At 32.4% G+C, this 26,470-nt stretch overlaps 1 protein-coding gene across 8 annotated transcripts; it reads left to right on the forward strand.

The window, feature by feature from the left end:
- The first annotated feature begins 116 nt into the window (after positions 1-116).
- Positions 117-24,090, forward strand: LOC112686582. 8 transcript variants are annotated; one of them, XM_025558941.1, is made up of 11 exons: positions 117-361; positions 1,456-1,636; positions 20,757-20,927; positions 21,033-21,128; positions 21,190-21,933; positions 22,004-22,202; positions 22,281-22,462; positions 22,534-22,611; positions 22,691-22,902; positions 23,013-23,133; positions 23,213-24,090. In XM_025558941.1, the coding sequence occupies exons 3-11, from the start codon at positions 20,822-20,824 to the stop codon at positions 23,383-23,385; spliced, it is 1,911 nt and encodes a 636-aa protein (XP_025414726.1). In that variant the 5' UTR covers positions 117-361; positions 1,456-1,636; positions 20,757-20,821; the 3' UTR covers positions 23,386-24,090. The 8 variants fall into 8 exon arrangements, with proteins under 8 accessions (XP_025414726.1, XP_025414723.1, XP_025414724.1 ...); XM_025558938.1 differs by lacking the exon at positions 1,456-1,636 and adding an exon at positions 16,849-18,239; XM_025558939.1 differs by lacking the exon at positions 1,456-1,636 and adding an exon at positions 16,852-18,239.
- The last annotated feature ends 2,380 nt before the right edge of the window (positions 24,091-26,470 follow it).

The raw sequence follows: 26,470 nt of genomic DNA on the forward strand, positions 1-26,470 counted from the left end.
TTTTGATGTTAGTGTGATGCGGTGTTTTATTCTAGTGGCTTAAGGTGATATGAATGAGAAAAGGATGAGAATCACTGCTATACATAATATAGACATCTGCGATTATTATCTACAAACGTTGTCGCACAACGTGCTCAGCTATCAGTAAATTATCGTTAAGAGTAAGTTGCGCGCCATCTTCATTGCTGATCGCCGAAGATTTTTTTTGAACATCAAATTCTTATATACCGTGCACTATTAGAGTAAGCATCTGTATGGACACGACACTAGCGAATATTTTAATCGTGCGTTGACGGTACAGAAGTCTGTTCAATGACGGAACAACAGTGAATTGATCAAATCGTGCATCTTGAATGTAGAAGTAAGTTTATGAACTGTGCCACGGTGTGAGATATTACGGTGCTATAAATGCTCAACGGCTTGGATCACTACCGTACTTAGATGTTTCTTCTTCTCCCTCGCTCAGGTGTATATATAAATATATATATATATATATATATATATATATATATTATACATTTTTAAATATGATATTTAACTTCAACGACAATAAAATTAATGCGTTGGTAAAAATAAACAAATGTATCAATAAAATAACAATTTATAATATATTAGACTAATTAAATTATTATACTTCTATTATATTAAATACTTTACTTCTATTGTTTTAAAATTGATTTTAAAAAAAGGTTACATCCTTTTTAGTATTTATTTATGGTTTTAATTAAAGCATTAATTTGGTATTACATATGTACATACTTTTATCCATTTTTTTGAGTTGATTTACAATAAATACTACTTAATTGTAATATATTTAACTATGTAAAAAACGAATGTCATATCATTAGAAATCGTAAAGATGTAATATCTACACTTAATATATTATTTTTCATCGCAGAAAATATGATTCTACGATATCTAATACATTATAACTTATTATATATGCAGTTATTGAAATGATAATTTTACTTTTTTAGTGATAACATAATACATGGTTATAGTTAAATGCAGTATAGAAGTCGTCATTATATTATATAATAATATAAAATAATGTTTAACTGTTGAACGATAGGAATTCTGTATTAAAATTATTATATAATTAAACTGTACTTTTTTACACTCAATTACATTTTATAAACACAAATATACTATATTTATACATTGCAATTTTCAATGTTACATATTACACGATCACATGTTCTGCACCTAAAAAAATTATTTTTGTCCCTTTGCAATATGTCTGCATGGTGCTTTAAACACGGTTCTTTGACATCAATTCTGCATTACAAATTTGCTAACTTGGGTGATTTTTTATAAGACTATTGAAGACTATTATTATTGTTTTCTGTATTAATCATTAAAAGCTTCAACTGCATATTATTTATATGTTTAATAAGTAGGTATAGTAAACCTAATGTAGTTCAATATTTAATAAACTAACAACTTTTATTTCAGAATATTTTTGTTGGTATAAACAGTGGTGTACTCTGCAGGGTTCAAGGGTAGCAGCTGCTACCCCTGATTTTTTTGGTGGTTGGATGGACCTCTAGCTCCAAAATATCTACATCATAATTCTACTATGCATAAAAATAAACTATAGTATAATATAATAATTAGACTATTAGCTTATTTACAGGTAAATGACAAAATCATTAATAAGTATTTATCATTGACAGTTATAACATCATTGACAGTTGAAGAAATTTATCAATAATAACAATAACAACTTATTAGAAAATACTCTACTATATTAATTTCTATTTATTTACAACATTTTATAACCGAGTTCCAGTATGCATACATGTAATTATTAAGCCTTAAAATAATAATAATTATATTTGCTATTGCATGAATGGTATTTGTAGTTAAAATGTATATTATATATATATATATAAATAATAATTAGCCGAGAACCTATATTTTATTTAAATTAATATTATATTCTTTAATATTATTGGTTTAGTTGAAGATTAAGAAAAAAAAATTAATATCTTAATTATATATGTTATTAATAGTATAGTCATAATTACTAACAAGGTTATACATTATATTATTTAAGGGAGTGTGGAGAAAAAGTCTCCACAGGTCTGTTTTTTAAAGTGACTTGTGGTGTGGGTGATATTTATGTATTCATAATGCTACTTATTTATTTTTTAATGTATGTCACTGGGTATATAAAGATGCTTGTACATTGTAGATTTTTTCTCGTAGAGTTACTTTAGTTAGAGCTCTTTACATTCAATCTAGAAGTGTACATAAGATCTAGAGTGCTCTAGCGGTTGCTTCTCTAGGGTCTAGGTAGACTAAATAGAGTAAACTAAAATCTACAATGTACACGGAGATTCTACACTATAGCTAGAGCAGTCTAGATCTATGTGTTCAGTTGAATAGACTAAATAGAGCACGTGGACATATTTGAATTACTTATCAACAGTGTTTTCGATATTGTTTTTTTTTGTATACATATTTTGTTTGAAATTATTTGTACAATGACCGTAGTTGTGTGGGACAAGCAAAAAACCTATTAACTAATTGAGCTTCTTAAATCGTCTCCTGCACTGTGGAATTGTGCACTACAGGAATACAGAGATAGGCAGGTAAAGGCCAAATGTATGGAAACAATTGCACAAAAATTAGAAATAACTTCTGCGAAAGTTAAAAGAAAATTACACAATCTTCAGTATCAAATGAATAATAAACTCCGAAAAATAAAAAATAAGTAGAATGGAGCAGGTACAGATGAGACCGTGAAAAGCTCTTGGAAGTTTTTCGATTCACTGAAATTCATGACTGGCATTTTTGAATGTGTGAAGAAACTTACTGAATTACTTTCAGTAACTTTGCGAGTGCACTCCTTCGGTATCTCTATTTGATATTCAATTTCTTACCCACAACCTCTTTGTTTTTTTCATTTTTATTTCCTGTTTTTTTTTAATCAAACTACACATTATAATTGTAGCTGCAACGCGTTTGCGGTCCGACATTTTCGTACGAAAAAATATTGTTGCCAACTTGCCCAAATGCTTTCTCAATGATAATTAGGTATCTAGACTATCAAGTCTGACTAATGTACATGGGTCGTAGACTTATCTAGGTAGATTTAATCTATGCGCTCTCATATACTACTCTATTTAGAGCACATTTCACTATAGTGTAAACACACTTCTAGTGCAGTCTATTTAAACCGATCTAACTCTAGCTGTATTTCTCTCTACAGTGTACAGGCACATTAAGATTTAAACATTTTATATTGTAGTGAAAAACTTGAGTTGGTACACACTTTTATTATTATTAAACTGTATAACTTCATTATTGATGGATGCCTCATGCTTATGATTTAAATGTTATATTAAAAAAAAAAAAATTTTAAACTATTGTTGCAAATATTGCATTTTGAAAAATATGATTTTTGACAAATTATATTTTCTAATTTATAAATATTTTTTTTTTTTGTCTTTGTAGTGAGTATTTTGTTGGAAATATTTTGCTACACCATTCATATAAAAAAGCTATCTATAAAATAATTATAAATTATGTACACTATTAAACCTTATAGAATTTTGTCACAGATTTTAGACTTCAGCAGTACATTATAAATAATCAAAAAATATAATTTGTATTTATATTTAGTTTTGTCATGGCATTTTAAAAATAATAACTTGTTTGGTATTGAATTCTTTAAAATTAAAATTTGGCTCTAAAAATATTAATAAATCTATATTATCTATATCCAGCACATGTTTACAATCTTTAGTGCATTTCTGTATTTAAACTACGATTGTAGATAGGATCATATCTATAACCGTGATTTAAATGCTCCTGGCGTACCCGTTGCTATCTATTTATCATTTGACTATTGGTCGGGTCCAAATGTAACAGTGAATTCGGTGTACTATTTTTATTTTTTTTTTTATACTTATTTTACGACTTTTGTATAAACTTTGAACAAAAATGCTCCAAGTTGGATCAAGAAGGTAAATCGTCGTTGTTGCTTTTATGTTTTGACCTTACCCGGTCGCCCGACGGATCCAATCTGCAGTTGCGTAGCAAGGGTACGGCTATAAAGTACAATACCCTACAATCCAATCAAAATTTTTCCATTTTACTGTTTATAATACGTATATGTGGCCTATTTGTACAGTGTACATCAGTGTAAATTTAACGATGAAATTATGAAAATGGCACAAGGATATTTAAACAAAAAATTTCATATGAAGAAATTATCGATGAGTTTGCCACTCATAAAGCGAGAAAAGGAAATTCTTAAAGTTTAAAATTAACACTGTAATAATAACTTGTAAATATAAATTGTATGCTTAAAAAAATTAATAAAATTAAAGGTATAAAAGAAATATCATCAAATTTTAATTGGTTAAAAAGCATTTTTTTCTAAGTTTTCCAGGGACGCTAGCGAGTCTTCTTACGCCACTGTCGGTCTGTTATGATTTTTCAAAATCCACTTTGCAGTATTTCTCGAGTCGTTCCAGCATTTGCCTCGTGGTCGGACAAAAATGTATTATAAATAATTAGTCATTACCATAGGCGTAAATAGGGGTGGGCTTAGGGGGTATTAGCACCCCCAATTTTACAATTAGCACCCTCAGATAATGTTCGTGTTTATGTATCAAAAACTTATTTTTGTCATCAGACATTTGACTATTAGAGTATACAACTGTAATGAAATATAAATGAAAACAATTTTACTTGACAAACGTCAATTCACATTTTGTCGAGTTCACCGAAACCTAATATAAATTAATTTTAAACCGGAACCCCGTCAGAACCTTTATTTGTATTTATTTAAAATTCGGCTCATTAAATCCTTATAGTTTTAATATAAATTAAATGACCAATAAATATAGAGCTTAAGCACCCTCAGTTTTTTTTATTGAAATTGCGCCTATGGTCATTACCGACATAAACTACAACTTCGTCTCGCCAATGTCTCGTCCTGTCAACGTGAAGCTTTTAATTTCTCATAGATCTGTAGTAAAAAAAATTTTAAAAAATACGTTGGTCCCGTACCTACAAACAACCGATTAATACAGCGTTACGTCATTTTTCTTATTCAATGGCATCGCGTTTAAATGTTGACTGCATTTTTTGGACTGTCTAACATATAGACTTTTATTTTTTAAAAATTAAAATTAAACAAAAATTTTAAAAAACCCTTTGGTGTTAAAAAAATTTAAAGGTACTTGTTTGTTATCGCCCCGCCAGTACACCGTATAAAATTTATCGCCCCGCCACTCTTGTTTGTTATCGCCCCTCCATAAATAAAAAAAAATTTCAATATATAATATTATTTTATTTTATTTTAATAGTTTTAAATATATAAATGTATAGTATAAAATTTAAATTCAAAAATGTATAAAATATAAAATATGTAGAAAATATATTATGAATCTATAGTTATAATGGAGGCCAGAATTCGGAAATATCTTTGAGGATAGTTTCAAATGCGTCTTGTTCTCCGAGACGTGTTCTCCACATAAACTCTGCCAAATATGATTCAAGAAAATTTCTGTTAGTTCCTCGACGCTTTTTATTGCCCCATTTAGCAGAACCCCACAATCTCTCAATATGTTGAGTGTGAGCCCCGGATCGACAAAATTATACGTGTGGTTTACAGTATTATGTTTGAATCCCACTTGCTGCAAATTATTGTAAGCTTTCCAACAATCTGACAAAATTATTGAGCCTGGTCTTATATATCTTTGTATTATAGGTAACAATGTTTTCTCCGACCGATCTGGTACACTGATTATAAAACACGCTTTAGTTTCCCGACATATTCCACCAAAAATCCATTGTTGTGGCAGAATACGCCCAGCATTATTTTTTCTACGCACAAATAAACTTTCATCTATTTCAACAAAAAGACCGGGACCACCAATTTCTTTATTTTGATTAATTTCAAGCTTCCATACACATACCTCACGTAGATAATTACTCCAATCAACAACAGCATTTTGTCCCATATTTAGTTCACGTTTACAAAATGTTACTGAAGACATTTCTCGGGCCCAGTAGTATATAAAATGGACAATTGTATGTATTGGTAGTCTAGAACCAGTTAGCCAATTATTAATTCTTAATCCTTTTTCCTTTCGGCAACTTCTTTTCTGACATCGCCATCGCGATCCCTTGATAAACATTATATGGCCATTTTCACACACTTCACTAACTTTAATTATATTATGTTGTTGTAAAAAGCTAATTCCAGTATCACTATTTCAAACAATTGCAAGTAATTCAGTAAAATTTATTTTAACGTATTAAATTAATTTTTTCGAATTTCTCAGTAGTAGGTAATAAGTAAATGAAATGGTAAACGAATGCCAGCAACAAACTAATATTCTGTATCATAAAAATGATAAAATGTAGTTTTCTCATTTTCTAAAATAGATTACAAACGATTAGCAATAGCGATAATTTTTATGCGATGTACTGGAGGGGCGATAACAAACAAGTACCAATTTAAAAATGTTTATATAGTTATCGATTTTTATTATTTTTTTCCTATTTTAATAAGATATGACGTTTTTAATGTGGTTTGTATTACCGATTTTTTTTTTTTGTTAAGAAAATAAAGAATTTATACTAAAGGCGCAAAAGATTATGATTTGTATGTAATATATAATGGTTTGAATATTAAAGAGGAAAAGCCATCCTCTGATGGTACTCCTACTAACTTCAAATCAATTTATTAATATTATTTTTTTTTCCCCATCGAAATAACTGTCAGAGGTCTTTTTCGATTTATTTTTTCACTTGGGAGGGTAAAATGGAGTGTAGCACTTTTACCCCCTTCTTTAAGTAAAGAATTATCATGTTTATGGACTTTACTTCCAGTGGAGTTGACCCGGTGGCGTATTAACAAAACCTCTAGAGCTCCAGAGCCGTACGCCAATCTCATTGGTTTGTTTGAATTTCGCGCCAACGCTGTAGTATTTCACAATGATAATACCGTTACACTAATGACAATACCACGTATTCATTATATAATTTTACATAAAATGAGTTTTTGGTATCAAAATATTTTTTTATCTCCTTGCGCACAAAATTTATTTTCTGTACAATAACCTAAAATAAATTATTTCCTCCAAATTGGATATATTATTTAATATTTTTATAAATTTCAATCATGATAAAGCATTGCTCAATACATCGAGATATATAAGAAGATTTCTTAGGTTCTTATATTCTTAGATAAGAATTCTTCTTATCTATCTCGATGACTCAATAATATGTAAGTATCTCACAAAACTTCAGTAAATACCCAGTATCCACACTACATTTTTAATAACAACTAAGTTTAAAGAATTTTATTAAAAATAGGTTATGTTGAATAATCATAATTTAAATTTAAACTTGATAAGAATATGAGGTGTATAACATTTGTTAATATTTATTCAGTTTTTTTACTCTCCTGAACAATTGGTGAAATGTAGTTACATGGTATTGTCAATAGTGTAACAATACATTTCGACTTCAAATCTTATAAATTATTCATTTAATAGTATTTTCAATTACAAAATTTTGGAATATCTTTAGGTATAATTTATAGTATTTGCTTTAAGTTTTCATAATGTGAATTATGTACTTTATATTATAAAATTACAGTAAAATTGAAATATTAAACTTATTAAACCTCATAAAATGACTTAAATTTAAAATGGAATCAAACATTTTTATTACTTTTGATTAGAAAAAATCTAGTAAATAAATTAAACGGACAATTATTCAGCTAATTAATGGGTTAAATTATTTAGTTCTGTTTCAAACAATAATTGGATAGTTCATGATCATTTATACTCAAAAGTAAGTGTGTATTTTTTTATAGCCAATATTTTTTTATTCGTACAAAGGTTCAATGGACAAACATATAATATAAGTAGTATATCACTGGTTATTTTTGTATATAGCATAGAAACACCTTAAATCTAAATACTAATACATTGAAATAACTATCCTCTCAATAGTAATTATAATAATAATTTATAACATTATTATTTATATTTATTTATTTACGTAATTTATAACACCCTCTAAAAAAAGTTCTTTATTTAATTAAAACCTTATATTATTATCGTACATAAATTACAATATATCTGTATATAAATCGATCATATTTTGATATTGTTAATTTCATTATGTACTTTAGCACTTTATTATAATATACCGAACAACCTGACTATATTTATATATGTATTTACTATTGATTATATATATTGTCTTAATTTTTATACAATACGAGTATATTTTCTTTTGTATATTATGCTTATGTTAATGATATTATGATGGTAAATAATTTAAAATAGGTTTAATGATAAAGAAGAGTGGCGTAGGTAGACTCGTTAGCGCCCCCAACAAACTTAGAAAAAAACGCTTTTTAACCAATTAAAATTTGATGTTATGATATTTTTTCAACCTTTAATTTTACCAATTTTTTAAGTACCTATACAATTTATATTTATAAGTTATTATTACAGTGTTAATTTTAAACTTAGAAAAGTTACTTTTCTCGCTTTATGATTTGCAAATTCTTCGATAATTTCTTCATATGAAATTTTTTATTTAAATGCTTTTGTGCTATATTCTCAATTATATCATTACATTCACACGTAGTGTGTACAAATAGACAACATCTACATACTTCAAAAAGTATAATGTAAAAATTTCGAGTTTATAGTAGGATAAAAATACGACTTTTGCACAATTTTGCGCCCCTTTGTGCTGTTCCCGCCCGTGGCACAGTTGGCCATATCCTTACTACGCCATTGATAATGAAATACTATAGCGCTGACACAAATTTCAAACGATCCAATAAGATCGGCTTATCGACGGACAGCTCTGGGGCTCATAATGTTTTATCACGCGGTCCGGTGGATTGCAGTGTAAAGAAACCAAAACTAAGGCGGAGAGGAGAGAGACTACAGAACTGTCATTCAGAATTATCAGCCAACCGTGTGACCATTGCACCATACTACTCCTATAATGAATATTTATAAGTGTGCAATTTCTTTTTTTTTTTTTTATAATTTATGAAATAAGAAAGTCTCACTATCATCTTTGTAAACGATGAGGCGATGTTGTTAGGAAGTGAAACGGAAAAGAGACTATAAGTCTAGGTTATTATGGATTTTTTTGTAAAAAAGTTTGTAACTTGATTGTTTTACATTTTGGATGTGGTGATCGTTATGCTGTGTTTCATTGAAAATGTATGAGAAGGCATTGAAGATACGACGCACAGTGGAGTATTCGTACAAAAAAGCTGGCCAAAAATATTTTTAAGGATTTATTAAGTTGAAATGAGTTTAAAAACAATACTAGATTATAGTTTTTAACAAATTTTTACAAATAACAATGTTTATTTTTATAATAAAACACACGATATTCACAATTCTCATCATCCATTCGTCGTCTTTTTGATTATATTCTTCGCTTATATTTTCTGTTGGTGATACATCATCTAATGGCTCCGGGAGAAAAAGTTTCAATGTTTCACTTGAAAAAGGCATACTTTTTTTTTGTGGTTTTGGTCTGATGCTGCTCATATATGGGTCCAAACTTAACAAAAGTCTCTTCAAAACATCATTATTACAAGCCTCTCGTGAACATTTTCTTGAAAAGTTTTGTCGATACAATCTGAAGTGTTTATTCCTTGCTTCGGCAGCTTCCTCAGATAGTTGACCAATAGGTACTATCGCATGTGAAATAACTGTAGCCCCATGAATTAAAATATTGTATATGGTGGGTGACATAGGGTGCCACCCATATAATTGCACATACAGTTTAGCCGTATCTGTAGTATACTCTTCAAACTTTTCTACGTTTATACTATGACCATTTGAGATTGCTTCTAATATAATTTTAAATCTTTTAATTATGTTTACATCTATTCCAGTGATACGTGAAGATGTATCTGGATCGGCAAAAAATCGCCTGGATGTATTGCCATCGTTCGTATTACCAAATCTTGCCTTAGGACTAACTATAACACCCATTTGTTCTTTAAATAAATGTTGTATTCTAAGTTTAGTGTCTTTTACAATCATCCTATCTTCGTTTGTTCTGGCTTGCCACTTTTTAATTGGGAGTTTGTACGCTAAATGAATAATATGTTCAAATAATCTAATTCTAGCATGGAGAATTGATAAACCAAATTTCGAAGCATCATTATTTATTTCTTTTCCAATATTTAAATTATTAAAGTTTTTCGAGGTATTTCCACATATGTAACATTTCATAGTAGAAGATGTACTTGTCGCTGCATTACAAACGTTTGCATCAACCATTGTCAGTAGTAATATATGTTTTATATGTACTAAAACACCACTAGCTGTTGGTATGTCAGATTTATTCAGACTGCTTACTTGTTTTTCAATAAACTGAATTTCTTCTTTAGCAATATCCTCTGTTTCATGTAAAAAACGAATGCGTATTGGTCTACAAAATCTTGTAGACGAAGGAACTAGGTTCTGCCATACAACTTTTTTTTTGTCATCAATACTGCATATTAATCTCAAAGGGACAAATTAACTTTGGAAGATATTCGCATCACTATGTTCGTTGCTCTCAAATAACTGTTTAAACTGTGACTGTTGAAATCCATCTCAGCCCCATTTCGATATAAGTTCTAAATTATGTTTTTCTTCTTCAGTTAAGTTTTCTATAACTTCTTCCAAATATTTACACAATCGTAAAGAAGTATGATCTAGCAAATCTTGTAGATTGACTTCTGCACATGTTTCCGTAATATTCATCGACTCTTTTTTTGGATAGCAATCTTGTTTTGCGTTTTTTATTAATGAATAACAAGGGTAAATATTTTTATTAGCAGCATGAATAACTTCATATTGCTTTTTTGATAAATTAGCTTCTACAAATATACTTAAAGCCTCTGATGGTGTGTGTTTTTTAAATTTCTCTTTCTCTTTCGATCTGTCTACAGATGCTAAATTTTTTCGATATTTTGTTGCTCTAGTCGGTGTAAGTGTTATTTTTTTTATCATTTTAGATACATCAATATTTCCTGCAGCATGCTGACTCATACTGGCTGCAAAAGTCAACTCATCAGCAGAAATAGTTTCTCTTATGCCCTTAGATTTACGTCTCTTACTTCGATCACTCGATTCACCGAAATCTTTTACTGGACGACCCGGTTTTGGTGTTGTCCAGATAACTAATTTTATGGAAGTGTTTAGCCATTTTTCATTATTTTTTAAAAACCGTTTTTCTTTATGGCTAGTAGCTGACCATTTTTTTTAAATTCAGATTTAAAATATTTTAAATTACGCCTTAGTGTAAAGTGCTCACCTGTCGAGAATTTTGTTATTTGAATCAGCTCGTTTTCCGTGTACATTAATTTTTTGTCAAGATTTTTCTCTGAACATTTGCGTACAAGTTCGTATAAGGTTTTTCTAGACATTGCCTTTAATGTTATTGGTACTTCTGACAAGTATTACAATTAACATTTAAAAAAATAAAATTAAAAATAAAAATAATATTCTACCTAGTTCAATCGATGCCATGTTCACGATCGCTGTACATAAACTACGTTTATTCAAACTGTAAGGCGTCCGCTCATACTAGCACAACGGAATATCCACGACTGGCAATTACTATTTACTTTTATATTATTATGGTTATATTTTCAGGTATTATCGCAAACAAACAATAATTACTTATCTGTATAAATAATAATAATTACGTTAGCTGCAACGACATATCAAAATTGTATAAATATAATGTCACGTGCGCCGTATTATTAAAATGGTGCTTATCTAAATGGCGTGAATGAGCGGGACATTTTACTTCAAATATCTAATACTTTATGTCTACATAATATTTTGAAACAAACATTTTTGCTTGACATCGCTCGACACATTAAGATTTATTCAAAATATTATTAATTCCTTTATAAAGAAAAATAAATGACATGTTAAATTAAAATATGAAAAAATGATATGTTATTGAACCAACTAAATATCAACTCGTCTTCTACCCTAAACATAATAATTATTTGAAACCGCTATTAAATACTTATTTAATCGCATACTGAGTATTAAATAGTACACGTTAAACGAAACAACAAGAAATAAAATGAGCAATGCCTATTGAACTTTGAACGCTTTATTTAAGTTACCATTAACAACTATGATTCATAATGTTCATAAGGTCTCGTTTTACATAATAAACTTTAAAAAAATTAGCATTGTTATGGTTTTAAGCTGTTTTTTTTTTTTTTTACTTATGGCCAGCTTTTATTCACAAATACTCCACTGTGCGACGTATAGTCTTGAATTAAGAGTGTATATTTATTGACTTTAAAAATGTTTGCTTAATTCCAGATTTCAATGCCATATTACCATATTTAATAAGAGAGTTATATATTACAAGTGTTCACACTAACAACAAGTTTTGAGTAAAATTTAAATATACTTTCCTTATGCAATAGTGGGTATAGAACTCTGAGACTCTGAATATTTAGGATAGATATTGAGGGGAATCCAGGTCAAAATATTCAAGGACAAAATATCCAAATTTATCCGTTTTTCCGAAAATTAGTACAATACACTATACTTACATTATACACTATACTTTCTAATACTTTCTAGCTCAAATATCAAATTATTTAATCATAAAAAAAACCTAAATTTTCTGAAAATATTAGCTTAAATATTAAATTATAAAAATTAGCTCATAAAAAAATCACCCTGTATTTTGTGATATAACGATTAACGTAATTTATAATACTTTTAGTAATATACAGCTTATATAGGTTGAATTAATTTTATGAGCTAATTTTTAATTCAACCTATATAAGCTGTATATTACTAAAAGTATTATAAATTACGTTAATCGTTATATCACAAAATACAGGGTGATTTTTTATCGTGAACCGGTTAATATCTCGGGAAGTATTAGGAATTTTAATATAATTTTTTTTTAACTTTCTGGGTCTTACTATTTTACACTGTGTTACAATTTTGATAACTTTAACTTCCTCCCTTATTTTATAAAACACTATCAACTTTCGATTTTCAAATGGCAAATATACACATTCATAAAAGCACCGGGGATTCCAAATTAAGACCGTAATTGGGGGGGTCCAGGGGTCCGGACCCCCCCCCCCCTCCTCCCGAAATTTTTTTCAGTTACGGCCTTGTCCAAAATAAAAATATATTATTATCAATATACCTTGCCATTGCGATACAACACAAACAATGAGTTTTGTGACAAAACCTCAATGACGACAAATAATAAAAATAGCTAAACCAATGCTGCTGACCAAAAACAAAACAAAAATAGCGGCTTTTTTAATCCGGCGTTCTTTTTGATACATGCTTTAGTATACGATCTAACGATTTTATTATACTATTATAGTGACTTTTTTTGTTTTCAATAAAAGTCTTCTATGGAGAGGAGGCTTTAAAAAGTCTTCGAGGACAGCATGTGGTGCGGGCCGTGGATTGAACCACCCTGGTCTAAATCATGGAGGAATATTGGTGAAGTAGGGATGTAAGAGTGGGTTTTAAAAACTTCAGGCATGTATTTATCAAATAGAACTGTTTTGTCATAGTCGGTAATTGCCCAACCAGAGTCTTATTTGAAGGAAGTATGTCCCAAGATTTTATCCCCCTATGTTGTCTTACTGCAAATGATTTACCTGTTAATTTTGTTAGAATAGCGCGTAAAAATATGGAGAGTACTTTCTCACCATCGTTGTTCATCACAAATTCTCATACTTCTATGAATGGGTAAATCTGTTGAAGGTCTTGCCCGTAAAAGTGAGGTATTAATGACAATGCAGATTTGATGGACAATGTTATTGCCATTGTGTTAGTGAGGCTTTAAATTAAAACTTTTATTATAGGAGTATTATCCTGAGAGTTCGTTGTAAAAATAATCTGTCTAAACTTTATGAACGCCTATCCTGTTTTTTTTATTTAATCTATACCCTATTCATAACGAGATCAGTACTCGTCGGTGGGCAGGTCGGCCCTCTACTAAACTCTAGGTAAACTTAGCTTAGTTGATCGGGGAAGGATGTAATCATGATTAGTATCAGAATATTCGGAATTACTGTTAGAACTACTATCACTTAATTTTACTAATATAAATTCATTAATTTATTAGAATTTATTATTCATTAATTTATTAGAATATAATAATATTAACATGACTATACGAAGAAAGTAGATCTTTACTTTATATATATACTAGCTGACCCGACAAACGTTGTTTTTTCATATAAATTATTTCTAGAGAATATTTTATTAGAAAAAAAAACTAATTTAATATAAGTGTGTAAGGATGTGGTATATAAGTGAAAGAGGTATGGAGTGTTGTGAACGATGACGAAATATAAAAATGAAAAAACTTCAAACGTTTATTTTTTCAATAATTTATTAAAATTTATTCTTTAAAATTATATATATCGCTAATTATGACAATATTATTACAAAACAATATCAATCCCTTAATGCAACAAAGTGTACAATATTTGTTGATATCCCATCTTTCGCCAACACAAACAAATTGAATGGTTCGAGAGCACGCCACATATAATAGTCCTTGTGAAAAACATGATGTGCTCAAATCTAAGCTACAGACAGACCGTTTGGCCTTGAGACTTATTGATTGTTTGTGTACCATCACGACTACAGTCGAGGATTCACGAAGACTATGGTTGGCAATCCCTCTTTTTTACCCCTGCCGGTGACGCGCCGGGCGGCCGTTGATCGCAGTGGCGTGTGCTGGAGAACTTGTTTTTTTTTTTTTTGGGGGGGTTACTCGTTTGCGCTTGGCCGGGCGATAACTATCGCGCCTGCGTCGTCTCTCTTTTCCGTGTGTGTCATTCCTAATGCCGATTCCGTTTTGTACGCGATTGTCGTCTGTCGTACGTTTGATCCGCGACTGTTGGTTGATCTCGTGTATGTGTCACCGCGTGTAGTGTCAACGCGTCATTTTTAGATATTGTCGACCTCGTGGTCACTTTCGCGGCCTTGCGTCCTTACGCTCCGTTTATCGCGTCGGTCGATTGATGGATAGTGGTATTGTACCATCACCGTGCACGTGTTTCACAAACTCGCTTTTGTGCATATTAGACAGATCCTCTTCGAGTGCGTCTCCCGTAAGTCAACTAGTTTTCGGTTCGCGATCACTATGGTTTTTCGTTAGTGTCCACGTGGTTTTCACCCGTGACCATTGTTACAAGCCGGTTCGTCGTGCGCGTCGTATACACCAGTAGTGCCAACCTCGTTCCCGACACAAGCCATCCATCGTCACGGTTGTTTGTCAGTTGCGGTCTGCCGGTTGGTAACAGTGTTTATTGATGCTACCCTCTAGGAGTCAGGTGTAGCGACTATCAGTTGGACCATTATCACCACCAACCTAGATAAGATTGTTTTATTTAGCTATTGTTCGTTAACATTAATATTAATAAGTTTTGTTTATCATTTTCTTGGCCTTTTATTGTTCTTGAATATCATCATCTCCTCCTTTCACTATAATTTATAATATTCTTAAGAACGCACGTTCGCGAGTGTTTGGCGGCCGGCTCGCGACAAATATTTCTCAAAGGCTCCGCGACGGCGCGTTCAAACATTTGGTAGCAGAGGGTGGTTGGATTACCTTAGGTGGGATCCCAGCCTAGCGACGTGCTGAAGTTAATAATGTGTTAGTGTTGGGATCGCGATGGTCGAGACAAAGGCTGATAAGGAAGAGCGCCGAGTAATGGGGACGCTCAAACGTGAGTCCACCATTCAAAGGATAGAAGCTGTACAAGAGCGCTTGAATTCCGATTCTTCATTCCAGAGTTTTTGCTCAATGTTGATGGTCTAAATGCCTTGTGGTCTCAGTTCCAGGCCGAGGATAACGTGCTGTTGGAATTACTCGTTAAATTGAATAGATCAGCAGAGTATTCGGTTGCACAGGCCGGCGAATTACGTACATTAGTCAATTCCACGAAGGCAGTCGCAAACATACATCGTCCAACCAATATCGTAAAACACCTCGTTGACATTATGTCGAGCTGATGATCGGACCTTTTACGACTCCCGGAAATCCCTTTGCCGAGATTCGCAGGCGAATTCCACCTGTGGCCATCATTTCGAGATAGTTTCAAAAATCAAGTTGACAGATGCCAGGAATTATCGAACGTCGACAACTATACTACTTAACGGGTTGTCTTCACGGTGCTGCGCTGAATGTGATTCGTGGTATACCCGTATCCGACGGCTATTATTATTTAGCGTGGTCAACGTTGTCTGCGCGTTTTTATCGCTCACGTATGGTTGCCACATCATTAGTCGAAAAGGTGGTAAACGCGCCGTCGTCATCACAGGAGTCGCTTCGCGACTTAACTGCGTTCTTGGTGACCTTCGATGAGAATATTTCGTTATTTTCCGCAATGAACATCCCCGACCTTGGGTCCTTCATTTTGTTCACTATTGGGTTCCATACCTTACCACTCAGCACTTGGAAGTTATTTGAATCCACCATATCCAGTAACACTATTTATCCATCCGTTTATAATCTATTACAATTTGTTCGTGGTCTTATCACTGTTTTGGAAAATGTGGGCGAATTGCAAAAGAGCAGCGCCAAGTCAAAATCATCATCTGTTATCGGACCGTACGGTAGTCGTCGCACGGGAAAGAGTAACCCTGTGGCGCTCATCGCCGCTAAATCAACGGATAATCGTGTACCTCCGTCTACCGTAACTTGTCCTTGTTCTAGGCCACACACTATTAGCGGTTGTTCGAAATTTCGATCGTGGTCTTTGGACGATCGGAATTGCTTGGTCTATGATAATAAAGTATGTTTTAACTGTTTCAGCAGCAATAACTGGATCCGAACATATCCGTCTAAGTCGCGATGCCAGAAATGCTCCAAGAAGCATCACTCACTCTTACATGGTGCCATTCCCCCCCATCAGGAGGAAAGCAGCGAAGATAGTGGGGAAGGGCCGTCGTGCTGCGCCACTGAGTTGGCTCCGCGCCCGAATGCGATACCGACGGTGTTGTTAGGCACCGCGTTGGTTCACGTTCGTGACAGATTCGGTTCGTGGCAAACCGTTCGCACCCTGGTGGACTCCGCGTCCCAGATTAGTGCCATAACAGTCGCGTGTTCCGACCGCGTCCGTGGACCATGCCAGTTAATGGCATCTCCAGTACACCTGTCGTCAATGTGAAAGGAATCGTCGAATGCCATATCCGGCCGCGTTAGATTTAACACGCAAAATTTGCGTCTGAACCCGCGCTGACTATGCAAGCGTGGGTGTTGCCTTTAATCACGACTGACATGCTACGCACTTCTCTCCCCGCAGACATCAAGGACCGTTTTTCCACCCTCGCACTCGCTGATCCGCAGTTCAACGTTGCGTCTCCAGTCAACATGTTACTCGGAGCTGACTTGTTTTCGTCGATTCTGGATGGGTGTAAAATCAAAGTCAACGAGTCATTACCCACGGCTTTTAGTTCAATTTTCGGTTGGATACTTATTGGGCCATTCCCAGCGGCTGCCAGTTGTCATGTTCACACCACACCGGTGTTCTTAGCTACATCCATCGAAGCTTTAATGGATAAGTTTTGGACAGTTGAAGAACCGGACGCGGCTCCGTCTTCATTCACCGACGATGGTTGGTGTGAAAGTCACTTTCGCGCCGAACACAAACGTTTACCGTCCGGTCAATTTCAGGTGCCGCTGCCGACATGTAAGCCGGTTTCGGAGATGTCGGCTAGATGTTATTGCAACAAACTTACGTTGACGATATTTGTGTAAGCGCTGATATGACTAACGATGTCCTTAATGGCGTAATGTGATCACGGTGCTCAATAAATCAGATTTAAAGCTGAAAAAGTGCCTAGTAACTATGCCGCGATCCTCGACAGTGCACCTGCTTTCGACCATGTGACAGGCCCGTTACTTTTTGAAAGCCATAGATGGGAGTGGTGTCAAAGTTCTCGGCCTGCAGTGGTGGCCGACAGAAGATGTTTTCAGCTGTGCTCTCCGTTGCGAATCGCCACCGTTTTTGACAAAACGCGACGTCTTATCGCTAATAGCGAGTATCTTCGACCCGTTGGGCATATTTTCGCCAGCCATCTTTTACGCAAACACACATAATGCAGCGGACGTGGTCGAGTAACCTTGGTTGGGACGACAAGCTGCCGAGCCATATTATGCAGGAGTGGGCCATGTTCGTCGATTCACTGGCTTGCCTTCATTTTGTACGTGATTGTCGTCTGTCGTACGTTTGATCCGTGACTGTTGGTTGATCTCGTGTGTGTGTCACCGCGTGTAGTGTCAACGCGTCATTTTTAGATATTGTCGACCTCGTGATCACTTTCGCGGCCATGCATCCTTACGCTCCGTTTATCGCGTCGGTCGATTGATGGATAGTGGTATTGTACCATCACCGTGCACGTGTTTCACGAACTCGCTTTTGTGCATATTAGACAGATCCTCTTCGAGTGCGTCTCCCGTAAGTCAACTAGTTTTCGGTTCGCGATCACTCTGGTTTTTCGTTAGTGTCCACGTGGTTTTCACCCGTGGCCATTGTTACAAGCCGGTTCGTCATGCGCGTCGTGTACACCAGTAGTGCCAACCTCGGCCTCGACACAAGCCATCCATCGTCACGGTTGTTTGTCCGTTGCGGTCTGCCGGTTGGTCACAGTGTTTATTGACGCTACCCTCTAGGAGTCAGGTGTAGCGACTATTAGTTGGACCATTATCAACACCACCCTAGATAAGATTGTTTTATTTAGCTATTGTTCGTTAACATTAATAATAATAAGTTTGGTTTATCATTTTCTTGGCCTTTTATTGTCATTGAATATCATCATCCCCTCCTTTCATTATAATTTATAATATTTTTCAGAGCGCATGTTCGCGAGTGTCGCGCGGCCAGCTGGCGACAAATATTTCTTAAAGGCTCCGCGACGATGCGTTCAAACATTGATAGTCATTGCAAATGCCAATCTAATTGGAAATTAAAGGCTTTTAAATTGTATTGACACATGTGGGTATAATAGGGATTCGCGGTAATAATATATTTTCACCTCGGAAATTGCTATTTAAAATTATGGCTTTTGATAACATTTTTCATTATTTTTTTAATGATTAATCATGTGCCGTTGCACAACTGTGGGGGGGTTCAAATTACGAAGCAAAATAACCGGAGATCCAATCTTCAATTGTAAATTATGCGGTAGCATACCTGGCAAATCCAATAAGTTTAAAAACTCCGTTGGATAATTTACAGCATCAGTAGCATCGAAAAATGTATCAATAGATTTGTATGACACCAAGTCTCCTGGTAATAAATGTTGTATCTTGAAATTCAATTCGTTGACCTCCACATTTTTTGCTGCTAAAATTGCTCTTTCTGCCAGCCACTCATGATTTGTGTTTTTTCTATGTACATTGGGAAATATCTGGTCAATGAGAGCATCTTGCGAATCAACGATTGTGCAGAAATCGGTCGGTGATTGTATCCATCCCTTTTCATCTGTAATAATTTTTCCATCACCGGATATCTAACAATTGTTTTGAGAATCTTCCGCACGCAGCTTTTCTTGATTGAATTGCAAGTATCGTAATCGTTCGTTCTCTGTCTTTACATAAATGTCGACTATGAATTGTTGACAATACTCATGATATCGTAGAATAAATTTTGTCCTGATCGCATCTAATCATCAATCGATTTGCATAATAATCCATCAAACTAACATTCTTCTTAGTTTGTTTTGGCACCTATTGCGAGATCTTGTTTATTATTTATGCAATACCCGTTATTTAATACCAAAAATAAAATGAATAGTTTTTAATAGTTTTTTAATAGTATCATTTAATAATTTATTTTCAATTGCGCAGTTATCTACCTGGTCAAAAATTATTAAATTAAACCACGATGTATAAAACAATAGCACTTAGGAGTTTAAGAAATAAATAAGAACCTATTCGCAGACCTACCAAATGTATATACAAAATTTCATTAAAATCGGTCAAGTCGTTTCGGAGGAGTATGGTTACAAACACTGTGACACGAGATTTATATATATATATATATATATATATATATATATATTCTTACATAAAAAAAAAGTAGCATAATAAGTAGGTATCTAAATTGAAATTATTTATAAACAAATTCAAATAAAATACCACAAATACGGAAATATCCAATTAAAATTGTTTGTTAATTTAGTAAACAACTTTATTTGGATGTTTTACTGTTATAATTTTATTTTTCGTTTAACTCTGCGGTGTCATGCTTTACATACCCTATTTACTGTGAGATCAGTACTCGGCGGCGGCCAGTTTTCGTCGGCGTGCAGTTTGACCTCCCACTAAACGTACTACCCGTTGATTCAACACGTCGTGTTCTCTATAGGGGTGCTCTGGTGGCGTGCACGTTGTCTCCGCGTCACTGCGCGTGCGAAATTATTATTATTATTATTATTATTATTATTATTATTATATCTTTCTTCGCACAGCGCTGTACATTTTAGATTATTGTTTATTTATAAGATGTTGATCGTAAAATAACGCGACAAAAGCGCTCTAGGTGAAGCTCCAGAACAAAGCGCAGTACTAATCCCTCGGTGATAAAGATATAGTTAGTTACATTATCATAATATACTATACGATCAATTCAAATTTATATTATTATAATTAACGCAAAACGATTATACCGTTTTTAATCGTTCATAAATTTATTTCAAGGTGAATAATAATTGTTCTAGGTTTGTTTACGACATACGAGAAGGTCCACGATCATTGGAGATAAATCGCAAGTTAAAAAAAAACAATGCATTCAAGTTGCAACAAAGAAACGATAGAGCTACTGTTGTGCAAGATCGAGGTTCAGAATACGGTCATTGGTGAATTATCATCAAAAATAGACCAAATGAAAGGTAACTGATTGTTACAAGCATGCTTTATAATTATATTACATATTAATATATAGAACATTATACAATATATTACCTATCTACAGTTAATGTGTTATTGATTTTCAGTTGATTTTAAAGTTCAAAACAAATCGACAGCCCTTGAATTGGCTTCTTTAAGAGAAAAGTGCGAACATTTTCAACACAAAGTTGAAGTCGTAGAAGGTATTAAACCAAATTATAAAATCGATATACATATAACACTATAAAACATTATTTCTTGTAGCCAATCCACCAATGAATGTCAAATTAAAGTTTGATCAGTTCCATTGTACACTGAACGCATTGTGCAAAGAAAATGAGTTTTTAAAAAGGAAAATTCAAAACATTTGCAATAAAATGAACTATATTGAATCTCAGTTGGGACATTGCTCGTTGTTCGGTGACAAAAACGAAAGGTATCAAATTAATAGCGAAATTTTCGATTCCGTAGAGGTTGAGAACGATAACATAAGTTGTTACGAAGAATTCGCTGATTCGTGTATGTTCACATCGTCTGTACAAAATGAGGAACCTGCCATCACCACAGCCGTCGATAGTAGTTTTATTCATAGATCCGATGAAACTAAAGTCCAGCAGGCGTCTACGAATAAAAAGCCAACGATACCCATTAAAGATAATACTGATTACGTATTGACTACAAGACTTACTCCGAATGATCTCAATTCGGAATTTCATAGCCTTAATATGTCAAATGGCGACGTGACTTGCACTTCTGCGGAAGAAAATCGAAGCCAAGTGATGACTAAACTCACCGGTCATAGTGTCCAGGTACAGAAGCAAATCGACACGACCAAAAGTACTGTAAATGACATTAAGTATGCAAATATATCGAATCCAATTTGTGCATTAAATGAACTATGTATGGCTCGTAATTGGACCCTGCCAAAGTACGAATTTTTCAAAGAGGGTGATAATAAATCTATTACATATTCAGTAAAATGCACTGTTATGATGAGTACAGTTAGAGGTAAATGGTTTAATTTAATTTTCTAATTATTTCAATAATTTAGAAATGTGTTTTTTTACCTATTAAATAGTTGAAGGATTGATGAAAAAAGAAGGTAAACGACGTGCTGCTAACATGATGTATAATAAACTCAAAGACGCTACCATAAGTAACGTTCCTTTGGAAAAAAATTACGAAGTGACCTCCGAACTCATCGGTCACAGTAAGTCAACAATCTTCCATGAACAGAAGCATAACGACATGATCAAAAGTACCGCAAACAATTTAAAGTATGTATATATATTAAAAAAAAATAAAACAGATTTAAAATTAACAAAAAAATGTTATGGATTTATCGTCTTTTTCAGAAATAGTCACTTGGTGAATGCAATAAATATCGAAAAGTTGGAATTGAATTCAATTTGCACATTGAATGAGTTGTGCATGTCTCGTAATTGGTCATTACCAAAATACGAGTTTTTTATAGAAAGTGACAATAAAACGTTACTTTATTCTGTAAAATGTACTGTTATGACGAGTACAGTCAGGGGTAAATGATTTAATTTAAATTTCTAATTATGTTCAATACTTTAGTAATGTACTTTTGTACTTATTATATAGTTAAGGGATTGATGAAAAAAGAAGTTAAACGACATGCTGCTATCATAATGTATAATAAACTCAAAGACGATATCATAAGTAACGTTCCTTTACAAAAAAATTTTGGAAATAAATGAAAATAAACTTATAAAAATGTTTGTTTGTTTTTGAAAAAAAGCATGTGCCGGACTCGCCGAAGAACAGACAATCGCCACTGTTGTTGATCACCCAGCATCCCTGGCAGAACACTACTCGTATAATACCAACAGATTCCTCAATCGCAATAAAAACTGCGTGTCACTATTAAATGAGTCGGTCGATTCTCATTACCATGCCGATCTTGCCAATCGACTTCGATTATCGAATAATCCTAGTATATGCAAACTGAAGGTAATCGCATTTGTTTCACCTAATCACAACCATAAATGCACATAAAATATATATAATATAACAATGTAAGACTAATTATTTGTATGTATAATTTCTCTATTCTTTCACAGGAATTGAATTATATATGCAAGTTTATGGTTCCTTCTTGTGTCAAGCTTTTAAATCGAATTGTAGAAGAAGAAGGACTAACGATAGAATATGAAATTTGCATTGACTCTAGACTAGCAATTGGTATGATTCCGAGATTTAAGTTTATATATAAACATTTAACTTGTTTAACTATACCGTAGTATTATTTATATATTTCTAGAAAAAAATTGTAAGGCTATTGATCTTGCGATAAGACCTGGTACATTGACTGTCATTGGTTATGGGGAAACGACCACCGAATGCCAAGAGGACGCGTCTTATAAATGTTTAATTCGTTTCAAATCAATGTTGAGAGAAGGAGTATCTGATATAAGTAGTTTGCAACGCCAATAGTAAATATATGTAAAAGGTTTACGAGCACTTACCACTGAACTTCTACGGCATAAATTCGAAATGGAAAACATTTATTTTTTTATTTATAACGATATTATGTTAACAAACATAAATCAGTATATCCTAAAATACACATTTGTATTAAGTACAAAATGGTTCTTTTATATAATCTTATAAATACGTATTATAAAACGTCGTAATTTCAATGAAAATATATGAGTAAATACCTAAATAGGCAATAGCTGTAACAAACATTCAAATATACGGACATACAGTTGAAATTTTAGATTTATAAATAAGCGTATATCCGCATATAATATTATCGCAACCTAAACGTATGACCTGAGAGAGAGGTCCAGACCCCCTGGACCCCTCCCCATAAAACCACCATTATATAGTATAGCCCAAAAGAAAATAATAAGCTGAGATAGCAGCTGATAAGAGGGCATACGAGTTTTCGATCGGAACGCGTTTATGTGTTAACGTATTGGGGATACCAGTGATTTATGTTTGTTTTTAATATAATATTAAAATCATAACGTAATTTATTTATTTTTTTTATGTTAATATATTATATTAATTATTTTATGTTAGGTAAATGTCCAACACTAGTACTTATTGTATAACCCACATTGACGGATTGTACAATAGCAAATACAAATTTAACATCAATAACAAAAATATAATACCAGCGTTTTGTGTAAATTATTGTTTTATTTTTGAGTAGCCACCATACTAAATCTTATTCCTCTGTCCATTCTGTTACTGGTTAATTTATGGCCATTAAAGACAAAGCCTAGAAGGTAATGTAGTCCTACCGAAACTCTGAGAGAGTTTCTGTAACCTGTAATTTATGGTCGTTTGAGTTTTCAAGTTAAGTAGAGTATACGAGATAGACCATACGACAATTAAAATTATATCATTTATTAATATAAATAAAATCGTCCGTGTACGAATTTTATTAATAATTCGCCAATAAACTTCCAAAATTAAGCGTAAGTATTAGGTCAAATGCATGTACTTAAATAAATAAAAATTACAAATAATGTTCTACGTATATTTTCAATTAAAGAATCTAATGCTTCTTGAAATTTTCTGAAAAAAATCATTGTAATTAATGTTGCATACACGCAATTTTGGCCATTAATATCAAAATGTAATTAGTATTATATATTTATGATTTAAATAGTAGGTAAGTATATAAAAATATAACGTTATATAAAATTGTACTCGTATAATTAAATTGTGATTTTCTGTTATCTTCTAAAATTATTAAATTGCTCTCCTGAAAAGTTACTATTTTGTACTTATCAATTTTGAATTCTCGATCACAGAATTAAGTAACATGGTAGTGTTAATTAATCATAAATGCATTATAGGCCAGACATTTTCTAACCTTTTATAAATACAGAATACACAATCGTCCATAAAATATTTATGAACCATAAAGTCCTTGGTTTGAATCTACATCATTATTAGACTGAAATTTACCTTGCAAAATTAAATTTACAAATATTATCTTAGTAGACAATAAGTCTATTGAATTTTTTCATTATCTTTTATGAAAAAGATACACATTAAATACAGAAATATTTGAAAATGACATGTCCCTATTAACTTCATTACCTACATGTTGTTGCGTGCTGGTATATGGGTACCGGACATTACAATGAGAGATGAGCACATTCAACTGTACAGCTTCATAGTCAATGTAGAATAATGATAATATTTAAATAAATAACTCAAAACTTTTGAAATATTTCTAAGTCCAATTTATTTAATTTGTAAAATTATTCTATCCAAATAATTAATTTATAAAACAAACTGGCGTGGAGGTGCATGTATTAAAAAGACTAAAACACATCCGAAATAGAGCCTGTTCGGGATCCCTTTATATACCCCGATCTCATGGGAATCTCTAATCGTTTGGTTATTTTACCCGTGTGCACTACCGGATGTGGTTATTGATATGTGAATTCCATATATGGAGTTTTCTCTGTTAGATAAGGATGTGGCCTATGTTTAATAATTCATTCGTGTAACTTCTGATCGTCGCATATATATTCTAATATATTTATCCGTATGATTATTATTTTATACGTGGTCCATTCAGTTAGTCATTATTTTAATTTATTTACTGTTGTCCACTTCTGTTTTTCTCATTCCTTGTTACTCAAGTGTATCCAAACATTGTAAATGAATGCATTGACTGTAACACCCTTTTATTGTGGTTAAAAGTGCATCCTAATTATTATATTCCTAACTGTATCACAATGTGTAATCACTATGCATGCCCGCCATAGTGAAATCATTGTATTATTGTAATGCAATCGATATAGTATTTATGTATATATGTAACATTATGTGATAGAATGTATGCTCGTGAAATTATGATATATAATTAAAAAAAATAAATAAAAAACAAATATGTTTATGGAAAATTAAAACTTGTTCTCATGTTTTCCAATCTCAAAATCGACTGTTGCAGATTAAAATTCATACACAAATTATAAATACTATTTATTCAAATTAATAATAATGTTATAGTAAATAATATACTTAAAAAAATACAATTGTCATTTATATTTTGTTGTAAGTAGGTATTTGAAAGAAATATTATAATAATACGTGTAAATCGTAAAAAAATATTATTTATTACATTTATGTAAGATCACACTATCGGCAGAAAAATTAAATCGATAGTTTAATGTTTATTTCCTTGTACATGTTTCCGTTTCCCCTATAAAATGTGAACTTTTCTTAAATAAGTGATTGAACAGAACATTGAATAAGTAGTAAATTGGTCGTGATACAGTGCGTGTATGTATTGTTACCGAATACCAGGTACTTAAATAAACTAAATGCTACGTACTTAAGTTTAAATTAGAGTTATAAAAAAATCGTGTACAATTGTAATTTTATGACGTGTGATTTTTAGTATTTCACACGTCCGTAATAACTGTGGAATCATACATTTATCTAATGAGTAATATTACGAAAAAGACGAAAAATAAAATATTATTATATTGTAATTGTAAACATCATATTATAATAAAATGGTACACGGATTGTTATTCCTAAGAAA

Source organism: Sipha flava, unplaced genomic scaffold (genome assembly GCF_003268045.1).
Source record: "Sipha flava isolate LNK unplaced genomic scaffold, YSA_version1 315_pilon_pilon, whole genome shotgun sequence".
NCBI lineage: Eukaryota > Metazoa > Arthropoda > Insecta > Hemiptera > Aphididae > Sipha > Sipha flava.